At 40.4% G+C, this 17,253-nt stretch overlaps 1 protein-coding gene across 1 annotated transcript in view; it reads right to left on the reverse strand.

The window, feature by feature from the left end:
• The window catches only part of LOC126260265 (uncharacterized), a 426,131-nt gene that overhangs the window by 202,663 nt on the left and 206,215 nt on the right, over positions 1 to 17,253 (reverse strand). The window contains exon 2 of the mRNA XM_049957594.1: positions 7,465 to 7,585. Within this exon, the coding sequence (XP_049813551.1) occupies positions 7,465 to 7,585 (121 nt within the window). The remainder of the gene's footprint in view (positions 1 to 7,464; positions 7,586 to 17,253) is intronic.

Consider the following 17,253-nt stretch of genomic DNA (forward strand, 5'->3'; position numbering starts at 1 on the left):
TTTCTGTCAGATTTGCTTTGCAAATGCTAGGCAGCTGACCTATTTCTTCCCCCACATTTTTTTTTAAAAAATTCTTATTTATCTACCTTCTTTTTCTAAAAAAAAACCTCCATATGTTTTTTTTTCACTCAATCATTAGAGTTTTAAATACTAGCAACAGTCATTAGAGAAAGAGTACAAACACAGTCTCCACAGTAATGTGTTAATAATGAAAAGCTTGTCCTATAAACTCTGTGGGCATGCTGAAAAGTAATGCCTCAGAATGTTTAGAATGTTCTCAATATCGACTGAGGCATTACATGTAATGGATATTACTCAGTCAACTTTCCCGATTTTCTGACACAAGCTGCAACCCTCTCCTGCTACAGGCCTCCAAACTGTAGGATATAACATGGCAGTGTGTAATGTCAGTATGTCCTTGCATGAGAAACAGTGTGCTGTAATTGAATTTTTAACCACAGAAAACATGCCTCCAACTGAAATCCATAAGAGACTGAAAATTGTGTACAGCAATGATTGTATAGACATCAGTAATGTATGACATTGAGTTGTTATGAAGCTAACGGCTGACAAGACCCAGTGGAAAAGGGTTGACTAACTCATCAGAGAAAATCATCAGATAACACAGACGCAGCTGTCAGGTAAGTGTGGCATATCATGAGAGGTGATGCTGTGGCTCGGTTCAATCAAGTCAAACATTCGACAGTGATGGTATTAACAAATCAGTCTTTTGTTGGAAGAAATGTGTTCACTTTCAGAAGACTATGTTGTGAAATCAATACGTAGACGTGAAAAATAAAGATGTAGCACATTAATAAAGTTTGTTTTATTTAGAAACCTTTAGAAGTTTGCACATAAAAAATTCAGAGGCTTTACTTTCCACCAAGTCCTTTTACTTACACAGAGATTTGTTGAAATTGTAGAAACACTAAAATGAACAACTTGGTCAGAAATTGGAATTAGTCATCCAGACCTTGAGTGCAATGTTTCTTTACAATCTTGCCTACATATAATTACCAAAAATCTGAACAAATTGGTAATTGAGTTTAGTTCCAATTAATACTTTCTAAGACTATTATTTACACACATGAGAAAATATGAGGCTACTTTCAGAGAACATCTTAGCTGATGTCTATTAGAGAGATTTTTGAAGATGGTTTATTTTCCAGTACAATCAGTTATATTTTAAGTAAGAAATTACTGATGTTTCCTGGCACTGATCATTTTGAGATCACACGGGGGAAGCTAGGTGCTGACCTTAATTTCCTCCCAAGATCTTTAAAATTGTTATTTATCTACTTTCTTTTTCTAAGCAAACCTCCAGGTGTATTTGTTCACTCAGTCGTTAGAGTTTTATATCCAACGGTTGTAAGAGACAGAGTACAAACACTGTCTCCATAGTAATGTGGAGCACTTGAGAATCACATTGAGGAAGTGATTTTCTCAAAATGCTTTGGAGTGAACTACTGTTTCCTTCTTGTGATCTGAAAACAACTAGAGCCAGACAAAACCAGTAATTTCTACTTGAAATTGTATGTGACTGTGCCAGAAAATACACAATTTAAACAAAACATTTCAACAGTCAATGATATCTCCAATACAATACACTTTACAGAGATTTTTTTTGCTTGATATGCGAAAATTGGTCATTTATACCTGATGTCATGCTTCATTTAATTATACTGATATATCAAAACTTAACAAGAGTGGATTTATGATGAGATGTAAAATTAACAAAAAGTAAAAGTAATTGCTATATAAACTATAAATCTAGCTAATGTTTAGAATGGAGTTTTATATCATAATGATAATTTATTTTACAGGATATTTATGAATTGAAAATTCTTAGATGCCAAAAACAGGGTTCCTTATTAATCACTAATTCTACAATTTATTGCAACATTTTGGGGGTTTCTATTCCTGTTACCACTAACAGCCACATTAAACAAGTTTTAATTTTACTGTATTAAGGCAGCTGACAGTGTTCTTAGTACCAAACAATAAATAAAAACAGTTGCTGAGTAGTGTGAAGTATAAAGCAGTGATTTTTTTTTCTCGGAGTAGCTGTGTTTCATGTATTTATAAATTTATCTAGAAGTAATGTCCATAATTATTATCCATTCATCATGTTCTTTAGATTGTATCAAGTATAATATCTAACACTCTTCTTTCAATGTGCCTGTCTGCCACTCAACACACTGCTTCTACGAGGGGTTGTTCATGTGATATTCGTTGGACTGTTGCCTGTAAACACCTGCTATGTCAGTGTTCTTGGAAGAGAGCTGTGGCAGTGACATGGCTCTGTTGTTGTTCCCATGTAGTGATTTGCGAAGAAAAAAAAAAAGAGAGATTCGAGCAGTGATTAAGTACTTCATAAAGAAAGGTATGAAAGCAAAGGACATTCATGCCAATTTCCAGAATACAGGGGAGGACTTCATATTCAACTGTTGCCAAGTGGACAAATGTATTTAAATTTTGTCAGGAGAGATTAGATGATCCGCGCAGTGGTCAGCAAGATGTATCACTACTCCAGAAATCATTTCTAAAGTGCACAAAATGGTCATGGAGGATCACCGACTGAAAGTGCATGAAATTCCTCAGGCTTGCCAGATGTCACCTTAAAGCGTATAGCCTATCACATTTTAAATGAAGAATTAGAAATGTAAAAATTATCTGCACAATTGGTGGTACGACAAGACAATGTATGCCCGTGCACATGTGCCATCACCACGGCAAAATTACACAAATGAAGGTATGAATTGTTGCCACACCTGCCTTATTCATCCGAAATGGCTCCGTCAGACTTCCATCTCTTCCCAAAACTGAAAATTTTTCTTGGTGGACGAAGATTCACTTCAAATGAAGAATTGATAACCGCAGTTGACAACTATTTTGCAGGCCTGGAGGAAACTCATTTGCAAGATGGGATCAATGCACTGGAACATCATTGGACCAGGTGCATTATTCTACAAGGAGCCTACATTGAAAGATAAACGTTTTAGTGATGTAAGTACTTTTATTCTATTCCATTTTGAGTACTTTTCAAACCACCTTCATATGTGGCAAATCTATACATTTTATATTGATGACTGACTACAAAGATAGCATGAAGGTTACTACACAATTTTAACATTCTACTGGAAATACCACCGTAGCCTGCAATTACCACTTTTTTGTGAATTAGGTAACATCCTTTGGGGTGGTATGGTTGAAACTAATATCTGTAAGTCACGCCTGCAGCGGTTTAATACATCTGTATGTACTATATTTGGCACCCATGTAAGAAAGTAAGAATGAATTTCAATGCGTCAACTTTTTTGCCAGGTACTTTTGGGAACTCAGTATTATTCACATTAATACCTTTGTTCAATTATTGTTTAAAAACCCTCAAATCGCTTTATGATTTATTTTTGTCTATAGTGCCTGTGCTTCATTTTTTTTAAAAGATAGACTAAAGAATGTTATAACACTGGTGATAATGCAACTTCAACTCTTGATTATAATTTGTCCATCAAGTTACATAGAACTCACTCTCTTTCTAACACAAGACACTTTAATCCAAAGAGTTATACATTCCCTGTTCTTGCTTCCGCTCGAATTCATCCTTGTTTGTTCTAGGGGTAAACAAAACTCTACAAATATGTTTAAAAGGAAGCTTAATTTTGCATCTACAATGTCAACTTAGAAGAAAATGTTCCCATAATTTCTCTCCAAATACTATGATTAAGTCTTGTTTTGTTTATTCTTTACAGACGAATGGAAAAACTAGTAGAAGCCGACCTCAGGGAAGATCAGTTTGGATTCCGTAGAAATGTTGGAACACGTGAGGCTACACTGACCCTACGACTTATCTTAGAAGCTAGATTAAGGAAGGGCAAACCTATGTTTCTAGCATTTGTAGACTTAGAGAAAGCTTTTGACAATGTTGACTGGAATACTCTCTTTCAAATTCTGAAGGTGGCAGGGGTAAAATACAGGGAGCGAAAGGCTATTTACAATTTGTACAGAAACCAGATGGCAGTTATAAGAGTCGAGGGACATGAAAGGGAAGCAGTGGTTGGGAAAGGAGTGAGACAGGGTTGTAGCCTCTCCCCGATGTTATTCAATCTGTATATTGAGCAAGCAGTAAAGGAAACAAAAGAAAAATTCGGAGTAGGTATTAAAATCCATGGAGAAGAAATAAAAACTTTGAGGTTCGCCGATGACATCGTAATTCTGTCAGAGACAGCAAAGGACTTGGAAGAGCAGTTGAACGGAATGGACAGTGTCTTGAAAGGAGGATATAAGATGAGCATCAACAAAAACAAAACGAGGATAATGGAATGTAGTCGAATTAAGTAGAGTGATGTTGAGGGAATTAGATTAGGAAATGAGACACTTAAAGTAGTAAAGGAGTTTTGCTATTTGGGGAGCAAAATAACTGATGATGGTCGAAGTAGAGAGGATATAAAATGTAGACTGGCAATGGCAAGGAAAGCGTTTCTGAAGAAGAGAAATTTGTTAACATCGAGTATAGATTTAAGTGTCAGGAAGTCGTTTCTGAAAGTATTTGTATGGAGTGTAGCCATGTATGGAAGTGAAACATGGACGATAAATAGTTTGGACAAGAAGAGAATAGAAGCTTTCGAAATGTGGTGCTCCAGAAGAATGCTGAAGGAAAATATGGAAGCGTCCGATCCCGCCCGTCTGCTTTGACTCTGACGTCACAAATATGGCGGAAACAAAAAAACACACACACACTTTCCAAAAGAATCCTAATGACACTAACGGGACAAGCGCTGGAAATGGGGTGTTTTGGGTGGGGGGCAAACTAAATATAAACAAATTTAGACGCCTTGCGTAGCTGCAACGTGTAAGTGAAGACAGCCATGCATGAATACCCACTCACCTCCCCAGGGGTCGTAACCCCTGCAACCCATAGAAGATAAAGATGCTTCGGTAGCTGATTAGTGTTTTTTGCCTTTAAAAAAAAAAAAAATCTCACGGTATAGAACGAACAGATCAGAAAGATAAATATAATAAACTAAAACAGAAATTGGAGGAAACTGATAATTAAAATAAGTAATAAGTGTTTTTAAATTTAAAAAAAATCTCACGAGATGGAACGAACAGATCAGAAAAGTAAATAAAATAAGGTAAAACAGAACTGGAGACAGCCACACTCTAACCAAACTCCGCGCCGTCATGACGTCACACACGACAACACCCTTACGTCACGGGTCAAAGCCGACGCGTGGGATCGGACGCTTCTGTCGACCCTGCTGAAGATTAGATGGGTAGATCACATAACTAATGAGGAAGTATTGAATAGGATTGGGCAGAAGAGAAGTTTGTGGCACAACTTGACCAGAAGAAGGGATCATTTGGTAGGACATGTTCTGAGGCATCAAGGGATCACCAATTTAGTATTGTAGGGCAGTGTGGAGGGTAAAAATCGTAGAGGGAGACCAAGAGATGACTACACTAAGCAGATTCAGAAGGATGTAGGTTGCAGTTGGTACTGGGAGACGAAGAAGCTTGCACAGGATAGAGTAGCATGGAGAGCTGCATCAAACCAGTCTCAGGACTGAAGACCACAACAACAACAACAAGTCTTGTTTATGATTTTGTAATACAGTATTTCTCTTCTTTGATGTGAAATTAACAGCTCAGTGTATTTTATTGTTTATGTTTTACCATCAGCATCACGTAAACCAGTAACTATCACTTTTACATTTAAATCACTGAAGGGGTTGGGTCTATCATCAAAATGTCAGTTGCTGTAGCAGTAAGTCCCTGAATCCTCAGTGGGGGCTTCATGGTGGCAAATAATCAAAAGTTGGACACCAACAACTCCAGGTGCCCTCTGTTTCTACACATTTTATGAAGCTTAATATATCCCCTGCTGGTGAGCTGTAAACTATAAGTACTATACAAGCTTGGTGATTTCTGACGCCTATCGGGACACAGCATTCAAAGAGCTGGACCTGATGTTTTCTTGGAACAGACTAAATTAATAAGTTCTGTGGCTGGGTCCAAGATGAAGCATTTCGTTTTGCTAGTAACCAATTCATGTGTAACTATATGTATTCCACCTCTGTTTTAGATGAATCTGAGCATTTTAGCACTTGTCATAGATAGTTACCAGTACCTATATCCATACTACACAAGCCAAAGTGTGTGGCGGAGGCTACTTCTGATACCACTTCCATTTCCCCTTCCCGGTTGTGTTTGCAAGTGACAGCCTATACGGGAAGAATAAGTGTTAGTCAGCCTCTGCAAGAGCTCTGCATTGTCTGATCTTGCCATGGTCATTTCACAAGAGGTTTGTGGGAGGAATTAATACAGGGTTTGACTCTCTCTGGAACAAACTAAGAAATTTAACAATAAACATACCCATGATCCACAACACATCTCCTGTAATGCCTTCCATTGCAGTCTGGTAAGCATTTCTGCAAATCTCTCACACTTACTAAATAAATCCTTGATGAAATACACCATTCATCTTTCGATCTTCTCTACTTTTTTTTTTTTAAGAAAAAAAATTACTGTAGCTTGTAATGGCTCTGGACTCCCAAGCATATACAGAAGCTGATTCTGCTAATTGATGGGTGTGACTACTATTCCACATCCCTAGACACTCTCCCTCATAATGCTGTTTATTGACACAATAGGTGAATGAGTCAATTAATAAATGGATAGATGTCTAACAGTAAAACTGTAGGCCTACTGTCAAATTTACTGCCCTAAACCTTGTATATTTACAGTTACATCCTACAAATCACTACAATGTGTGTCTCAAACGAATTCCACATTGGTAAGCACATTTACCTGTGAATACTGAAGCAGAATAAATCAAAATGAAAAGCAACATTACGCCACTTTCAATTGAGGCAGCTTTAAATTAATGAAATACATTGCATAAAATTTTTCAGTTCGAATTTAAATACATAACCATACACGTTTCAATTTCTATTTGTTGAAGCACCTTAAATCATTGTACACACTACTGATTTTGGCACAGATTGAAAAATGAAAATAATGCACGTTAGATAACAGTAAAATACTGCATACGAGGTAAATAACAATAAAACCATACAAATTTATAAACGGGTCGAAATGTAAGGTTCTCTAGTATATGATTCGGGGATTCTCAATCGACTAACTCTCATTTCTTTAAAATCAATCTTGAACAACTTTTCGATAATACTGAGACTGCTGGTGATGGATGTGTGTTAAAATGATTAATGTCCAGGTATAAACAATTACTTTGTTTTTTGCTAAGTCTAGAGGGGACGTGTAAACTTTATTTTTTCGTTTTGACATTATTCCAAACCAAATAATTAGTGAAACAAATATAAGTCTAACAATCTCTAAACTCCCTTTTATTTTATTTTTCCATCCACATTCAACGTTGTTTCCTACATATTTGCTAGTAACGTCAGTACAAAATTGTATACCGGTGTCTGAAATTTTTGAACTTACCTCTGTCACATTGGAGACCGATTCCGACACAGGCTGTGCACTTGACGATATGCATAAACAATATAACACCACGATATAAACCAATTTCATGATAGAAAGATTTACAGCTGAAGCAGCGTAGCTCCGCTCCCCTCGTGACAACTAACGATACGAACAGGGCGCCGCGACTATTAAAGTGTGAGTCATTGGCGGTGACGTTACGATGGAGGGGGGCTTGACAGTAGTTGAGCCGCTATTGGCTGTTCACCAGCTTCTTATTACCTAATGCCTCGAAGCGCTGATGTATACTGCGTACTTCGTAATTGTGTGTACAGCAGCAGAAAAGAAAACAAACAAGCTGGCGAAAACTTTCATAAGACGAAAGAAGGAAGTTAAAACCATCAGTGTTGTCGCTCTCCAACCAGCTACACCAAGGCACAAAACCATTCGGCAACGGATATTGTTCATTAAAACTTAAACTGCTCTGTGATTTCAATAAATGAACACTGGCTTAGGAATGAGGAACTAAAGTGTACCATTTGGATGTGAATTGGCAACCAGCTACTGTAGAACAAGTATTAAACATGGTGGCATATGTTAAAAATAGTGTGAACCTAATCTATGAAGTTATAAGTGTAAGTGGACTGTATATACAAGCAAAATTTGAAGCTGCAGCCATAATGTTGCCAAACCAGGAAATTATAATAGCTTCAGTATACTGCCCCCCCCCCCAAAAAAAAAAAATAATAATTAAAAAAAAAAATACAATGAAGACCCGGTTGTGGAGCTTCTGGAGAAACTGATACTCTTGCTACTCAAATACAAAAATTACAGAATACTAATATTTGTTGATATCAATATAGACATTAGGTTTAAGAATAGAAATGTTGATCACTTGCTAAATACATTAAGATCCCTTAACTTCAGTTGCGTAAATGGCAAACCCACAGGACAGGAAGCATGTCTAGATAACATAATTTCTAATTTTCATCTAAACAAACCAGTATTCAACACAATCAAGCTAGGCATTTCAGATCATGAGGGACTATGGTTCAGACAAACTCTTAACAGTAAAGCAACTGAAACTTCCACAGACTGTAGAAAAATTATGAGGTCAATGAATCAAAGCTAAACAAGTTGCTAAGTAAATTGAACTTAATAAAATGGGATAAAATAATAACCACTGCAGGTGCAAATGAATCTACCAACAAATTTTTAGAACTGTGGACTGAAAATTTTGAAGCATGTTGTCCTAAACACTGCAAGAAAATATCAAAGTAAAATTGTTGCACCAAACCACAAATCTAAAAAGCTGGTATACCTCATATGTAAGTAGAATAAGAATCATATTGCTACTCTATCATGAAAGGACCAAGCACAATAATGCTGACAAGGAAATGTATATGAAAGTGAAAAAGACTTACAGGTCTGAAATCAAGGCAACTAAGTACAAAGCAAATCATACATATATACTGAAATCAGTGAGTGAATGCAAAGCTCCATGGGATATTATTAAAACAGAAACTAACTGTGGTGATAAAGTAAACCAGACGCCAATTCCACCTGATATTCTAAATGCGCATTTTGCCAGTCCTCAGTCAGATAACAGCATAATGGAGAATGTGTGTAAGGCAGAGGCACTGCAGCCAGAAATGAACAGAAAGCAGACAGACAGCCTTCACTGGACTTGTGCAACTGAGAAGATTGTCAATGAATCAATAGCTACACTCAGTAATTCTAGAGCAGAGGATTACTATGGACTCTCAAATTATGTTATTAAATATATCAGAAATCAAATTGTAAAGCCACTGACTAAAATAATCAATAAAATTTTAAATGAAGGTAATTATCCAGAATGTTTAAAAATATCTATAGTTAAATCAGTACATAAGAAAGGAGATACAGCATCACCAGATAACTATTGACCAATATCACTTATACCCATAAGAGTCAATATTTTGAGCATGATGATGTACTCAGCTCCTCACAGTATTGTTTCAGATCCAGCCTTTCTACAGTCAAAGAGTTTAGAGTATGGTAGCAAAAATATACAATTGTTTTGGAAATAAAGATATTGTCTGTGCAACACTGTTGGACCTCAGGAAAGCTTTTGATATGGTCTCCCACAATATTCTCATAAAAAACCTCTACCACTACGGAGTGAGAGAAAATGTTCTATACTTAATGCAGTCATACTTGGACAATAGAAAACAGTTAGTTAAGGTAAATAATCAAATGTCAGAATGTCTCCCAGTTGTAAAGGGCGTACCTCAAGGATATCTTCTTGGACCTATCCTTTTCATTATTTATACAAATGATTTACCTGCAGTTGTATCATGTGATGCAGTGCTATATGCTGATGACACTACATTCATCACACGTGATACCAATATTGAAAATGTGCAACACAGCATGGCAGTGGCAATGGAGAGGTGCACTACTTGGTTTGAGGCAAATATACTGCAGAAGAATCATAGTAAAACTGAAGCTATTGTATTCAATCTGAATGCTCCCAGTCACGATAACAAAACAGTAAAATTATTGGGATTTCATAGAGATCAAAAGCTCATCTGGGATACCCATACGGGGAAGATATGTGGCAGATTGGCATGTGCCATATATCTGCTGAACAAACTGTGGAACAGTGTCAGTAAAGAACTTCTGTTATATGCATATTTTGCATTCTTCCATTCGCACCTGAGTTATGGAATACTATTATGGGGCACTTCCGTAGGCTCAAAATTAGTGTTCAAATGGCAAAAGAAAGCCATAAGGTGCATAGCAGAACTTAGCCCATATGAATCATGTAAGTATTACATTAAGAAACTAAATATGACAGTATATATTTACAACTGCCTTGTCTTCGTTAAAGAGAATTCGAGTAAATTTGACTTAAGGAGAACAGTTCATGATCATAACATAAGAAGTGGATATACAATTAATATGCCATATGCTAGGCTTGCAAAGACACATAACAGCTACAAATATCTTGGTCCTGTCTACTTCAACAAATTACCTGAAAATACCAACACAGTGCCAGTAAATAAATTTAAAACTAGTCTTTCGATGTGAATGAAAAGTAAAGTAATTTACTCTGCTCAAGGGTTCCTTGAGTATGTGACAAATGACCCACTTTCCTTATGAGAATGAACTATAAATTAACTGCAAACTATACACATGCCACACTGTGCAACTAGTTATTGGAAACGTGTATTTATTGTTAATTATCTGTTTGATTATTTATTTGTCATTCACTGAACTATGTAGTTCATTTATCTTGTAATTGAACTGTTAGGAAACTTCTTGTTGTTATTGACATTTGCACAAATATGTATTGTATCCATCTTGGATTATTACATTGTAGTTAATAACATTTGTCATATCGAAGTTTATATTATTATTATTGTTGTTATTATTATTGTGCTAAAACTAACAACACCAACTGCATGTAAATATGCTCAACGGTGGAATAAAACATTTGTATTTGTAATGTTTTTTGCGTTACACTGATGGACGCAGCGTGTGAAGAATAATTTCTTACAGGCCTCCGTACGAACTTTCATTAGCAATTTCGTGTTCTCTGTTTTTAGAGGAGCGATATATTGGTGTCTGAAAAATATTCAAAAATTTCAGTCTGAATATAGTTTTTTTTATGCTAGATTTCGCCCGAGATATTACTCTTGTTTTAGCAGTGTCTGCTAACCAAGATATTTAACCAGTTATCCAACTTCCGCGCGAAGCAGACACGTCAGTAAGAAATTCACGTCGCCCATCTGTGCAGATGCTGCACGCCTATTGTCATTCCCTTTTTTTCTCGCACTTGGAAACGTAGTGAGTGAAAAACGATTGCCTGTGTGCCTCCTTTACTGTATACGAGGGGCGGTCGAAAAGTTTCTGGCCCGAGATAGTTATCAATGTCTCTCCGAGGAACCATGAAAGCGTGGCCCAATCATCACAACACCAGACACTATCACGAGAACAACACCGGGAAACACACAGCAACAACGACCAGGTCCACCATGACGGAGGAAGCTCTAGGGAACCCCACACACACTCCCCCCCCCCCCCCCATCACCCAATGGATCAGTTGTTAGGCGTAATGGTGCAGACCATGAACCTCGTCATGGAAATGATGAAGGAATTCAGGGAAGCCCAGAAGCAGAACACACAGATCCTCGTCGCCCTTCAGGCAACAGTCCAGAAGTCGCTCCCCTCTGCTACTTCCTCAGTAGTATCAAAACCCCATCATGAATAGACGACCGAACATTCAAGGCCTGACAATGTGCGTCTTTAACGCAGACGGCATTGTTAATCAAGAGGTCGAGTTCAGAGAACTCATGAAGGAGTTCTCCATCGACATATGCATGATGGGGGAAACCCACCTAAAACCGGGAATAAAAGCGACAGTTCCCAACTACGTTAGCTACCGTAAAGACAGGCCAACCCAAAGCGGAGGAGTGGCCATATATGTAAAAAGAGGGATCCCCCACCACCAGGTATTCTTACCAGCTACCAACAAAATCGAAGCAGTGGCGGTGGAAGTAACCCCTGCCACTGGACCCCTAACAATTGTTGCAGTCTACCGACCCCCAAATTACCAGATAGATGAGGGAGACATAGCTGCTCTAGGGCAAATTGAAGGCAAACTCATAATAGGGGGAGACTTCAATGCCAAACATCCTGATTGGAATTCTAGAGTAACCTCCAGAGCAGGCGCCAAACTGCAACAACTAGCGCGCACCCACCACTTCGAAACATGGGGTCCAGTCGAGCCCACACATTTTCCAAAAAACGGAGGCAGGCCCGACGTGTTAGACATAGCTCTCACTAGGAGGATCGCAGGGTTTGTGGCCGCAAGGACAATCAACAGAATGTCCTCCGACCACAACCCAGTGATTCTGGAGGTCGATGTGGGAGAATGGGTAGCACTCCCACGGTACCAAATATCGTACAAACGTACAGAGTGGGAGCGATACCAAGAAACTGTCGCCTCTGATATCGCTCGCGCTCCGCCACCTACTGCCGAAACAGTTGAACAAGCGCTACAAGACCTAACAGGCACCATCTTGCAGGCAGCGGAAGAAGCCACCCCTCCACAAAGGGATGGCCCACCGACGAAAATATAGCTCCCGGAACACTTGCTAGCTCAAATTCGACATAAGAACAGAGTGGCAAAAGAGTGGAAGATCACCAGAAATCAGGCCACCAGGAGGCTGCTCAATCGTCTACAGAGAGAACTGAAGGTAGCGCTCAATGAGCACAGAAACCAGCAATGGCAAAATCGCCTCACAGCTCTCAAAGTAGACGATCATACACTATGGCAAGCGACCAAACAGTTTACAAAAAGACGCGCTAGGATGCCGCCACTGCATGGCGAGCGGGGACTGGTCTACAGCCATGCTGGAAAGGCCAACGCCCTCGCCGACGCCTTCGAGAAGCAGTTCCAAGCGCCAGAACTCCAGGATGAAGAGCATGAAGAGGTAGTCAGTCGTCAACTGACTGTCTTCCTCAATGCCGAGGAAGATCCAGAGGACGAACCCATACTTTTTACCCCCGAGGACGTGGCAAGAGTAATCAGGTCCCTCCCTACAAAAAAGGCACCAGGGCACGATAGTGTCACTAATCAGTTAGTCAAAAATCTCCCACCCACAGCAATCACACACCTCGCGAACGTCCTCAACGAGATTACTCGATCCCGTGTTTTCCCAGCTTGCTGGAAACATGCGGAAGTGGTCGCGATACACAAACCAGGGAAAGACCCTCTATTCCCGCAGCACTACAGGCCGATTAGCCTCTTGCCAACTCTCAGCAAGATCTATGAGCACCTCCTGCTAAGACCCATACAAGAACATATTACCAGAGAGCAAATTCTGCCAGATTTCCAATTTGGGTTCCGGCAGAACCACTCTGCCCCACAACAGGTCATGAGAATGGTTGAAGCAGCTACAGAGGGCTTCAACCACAGAGGCTACTGCGGGATAGTGCTACTAGACGTAGCCAAAGCCTTTGATTCAGTATGGCATAGAGGGCTACTCTACAAGTTGTACACACAAGGGTTTCCCGGGAGCATAGTTCAGCTGATCAAGAACTATCTCACGAATAGGACTTTCTCCGTCAAAGTAGAAAAATGGCTCTGAGCACTATGGGACTCAACTGCTGTGGTCATCAGTCCCCTAGAACTTAGAACTACTTAAACCTAACTAACCTAAGGACATCACACACATCCATGCCCGAGGCAGGATTCGAACCTGCGACCGTAGCAGTCGCACGGTTCCGGACTGCGCGCCTAGAACCGCGAGACCACCGCGGCCGCCGTCAAAGTAGAAACTGCCACCTCCACCAGAAGGCATATTCGTGCTAGGGTGCCACAGGGATCGGTCCTGGGGCCCGTGTTGTACAGCTTGTACACTGCGGACACTCCAACGGCCCCCCTGGTGCACACTGCACAGTACGCTGACGATACAGCCTTCTACACGAGAAACGCGAACAAGGACCTGGTCATCCGTAGGCTACAAAAGGTTTTAGATGACACAGAAACTTGGGCCCGTCGCTGGCGCATCACCATCAACTCTGAGAAGACGCAGGCAATGCTGATTACCCGCAGGCTCGGAAGGCGCGAACCTCCTCAACGTCCCCTCCTCCACCTTCACCTAAATGGAAACCAACTCCCCTGGCGCAGAACCGCCAAGTACCTTGGCGTAACCTTGGACTCTCGTCTTACGTGGAAACCCCACATAGACGAGGTCCACAGGAAGGTCTGCGCCAGAATGTCCATCCTCTACCCTATCCTGAACACAACCAGCTCCCTTCCCTGCCCAGTAGCAGTAAATGTGTACCAGGCCCTGATCCGGCCAGTAATGGAGTATGCGTGCCCTGTCTGGGGATACGCGGCAAAGCAGCACCTGGACAAACTCCAGAGGCTGCAGAACCGCGCCCTCAGAAGGGCACTGCGTCTGCCTCTTGGATTCCCCACAGACGACCTGCACGCCGCAGCCGAAATCCCACTCCTGAGAGAGCGTTTCCAGGATCTGGCAAGGGCCTTCTATGAGGGTTCTTCCAGATCCGGAAACGCACTGATCCACTCCCTAGGTCGGTATGACACGTCCCGCGATAAGCACAAGCGCCCTATGACGATCTTCGACGACTAAGTCGAAGAGAAAATCCCAACACACAATCCCTAATCCTGTTCCTTCCCACATAACACCAATTTTCTCGCCTACCTCAGGCAAGTACCAGACACAGTCACAACAATCATCACATTATCACAGACACCATAAAAACTATAGAAAAATCACACACACACGTTCACAGGGGAGTAAAAGCCGAAAGACTACAAACTCCCCCTCACACTTCCCCAAAGAGGGGAAAGTAATAGATGAGAGCAGCAGCAGCAGAACACCACCCACTTATATTGTGACCCTTTGTGGGCATGCAAGTCAGACTTCGCGACTCCAGCTTCGTTAGTTTTGCCGCTAGGATGCATTGTATACCGTAGTGTAAGCAACATGGCGAATATCGAGAGAATCAAGAACTGCGCTTTGATTGAATATCTTCATTTGAAGGGAATGACGCCCAAGGAAATTGTGGGGGACATGCGGAATACACTTAAGGACAGTGCTTCGTCTTACGCAACAGTGAAAAACTGGGTGTACGATTACAAACATGGAACAACGAGTGTAGAAGATGCGCCAAGGAGCGGAAGACCCGTCACAGTTGAAATTGATGAAACAGTGACTGCAATTCACGATACGAATTTGTAGGATCGTCGAACAACAGGTATTATATTGAAAAATAAATTGACATTACGAAATTTCTGTCATTCTTTATTTGTTAGGCTAGAAACTTTTCGACCCACCTCGTACTGTTCTTACCGCGAGAACAGTTCTTACGCGTTGACGACATCAGAACTGTGCAGCAGCTTGTATCAAATGCTGGTTCTCACAAATTACTCAACAGCGTTTCGTGAAACGATCGTCTTCTAGGGACTCTAAGCTCACCGAGTATTTCCGTAACACTCTTGCATTACCCAACCGCGAAGAAGCAAAGCTAGCAACACGCCTATGAACTGCTTCGATGTCCTGCTGCGGATCACACTCTGCGGTATCCAAAATTGGGTCGCACGAGCTTCTTAAAACCAGTGTCCTTTATAGGTGTTTAACTGGCTCAGAACTCCCCAAAAAAATTCGTAGTCAACCATTCGCCATCTCTAAAATTGAATATGTATGGTCGTTCCGTTTCGTTTCGTTATCTTACTTCTCGATATTTAATCGACGTGACAGCCAATCTACGTGGCATTAATACTTAAACGGTTGCTGTTCTCACAGCTCATCAGTATATCTATATGTGTATGTGAGAGTAGCGGGCAATAGCGTTGGCAAACGGCCCATACACGGCCAGTATTTCTAAGGTATAAAATAATGATGTGCAATAATATTGAACTTCTTCCTATAATGTTCAATAAAATGTGCAATATTTTAGTAGGGCTTGAAATTGTGAACGTTGCTGTGGCAATTGCTCTAATTGAGGCCGAACGAGATAAATGTCTATCACAATGTTTTACTTGATGGTCCAACATCTGATACATTAAGGTGGTTGTAGCTATACTTGTTCTTAACGAGTTCTTTTAGAACATTTTTGCCGGCCGGGGTGGCCGAGCGGTACAGTCTGGAACCGCGCGACCGCTACGGTCGCAGGTTCGAATCCTGCCTCGGGTGTGGATGTGTGTGATGTCGTTAGGTTAGTTAGGTTTAAGTAGTTCTAAGTTCTAGGGGACTGATGATCTTAGAAGTTAAGTTCCATAGTGCTCAGAGACTTTTGAACCATTTTAGAACATTTTTCCTTGTAGCTGTAGGCTAGCGTCTCTGTATTTCGTGAGCAACAACGCAGAAAAATAATGCTTCATTTTCCTGTTTTATATTCATCTGCTCTAACATCCCACAATGCTTGCAGTGCTTTGTACATTTCGATGCATACTAATATGAATAACGTTTCTTCTTGTTTTGAACTCATTTCAGGCAGCACAGCGAATGCAATGAACCCTGAACTTAAACGAAGTACATGTGCGAGGATGGTGTCAGTCTCAAGGATATTGTCAATACTGCCCACAAACGGCACAATATTTCTCACATAGCGCAATACATCCCACAAGTTTTCGATATATTCTGTGTAACTGCTCAATCTCTCAACCTAACACTTGCACATTTAATATTTTTGGACAGCCGGTAATACTGAACATAAAGAATGACTGTCTACATAGGGATCGTTTACGTCTCTGGCATGAACATGGGTTTTGCTTACCCTGTGTTTAGCGTGTTAGGCAGTGACAGTAAATTTGCACAGTCGTTAACGAGCTGTCGTCGTTCTTAAATGGTTATATGGATTGTCCTCGTAAGTTTTCGGAAATAGTAACTAGTACATGGGTGAATTTAGCTATTTGCCACCCGTATGCACAGAAAAATACTTCCGCCCCTCATTTCGACTGATGTACCACCAAGCAACTTACAACTGTACGTAACTGAATACTACGACTGCTACTACTACTATTAATAATAATAATAAATAATAATTACGAGCGCATAGAACTCGCGACACTCAAGCCGGGAAAGGCTGTTTAGCACGTGCTTTCTTTGTAGCAAATTTTCGATTACATAGTCAGTCTAGTTGCTGTGTTATACGAGAACTCAGGGAGACGGCGTCAAGTCTGTTGGCTCTATCTTGCCACATGGATGACCGAAAATAATTCCTATGTCTTTTGAGGAGTTTGAAAGAGCGATCGGCTGGACAACTGGTTGCAGCGGTTGACAAAAATAT

Source organism: Schistocerca nitens, chromosome 5 (assembly GCF_023898315.1).
Source record: "Schistocerca nitens isolate TAMUIC-IGC-003100 chromosome 5, iqSchNite1.1, whole genome shotgun sequence".
NCBI lineage: Eukaryota > Metazoa > Arthropoda > Insecta > Orthoptera > Acrididae > Schistocerca > Schistocerca nitens.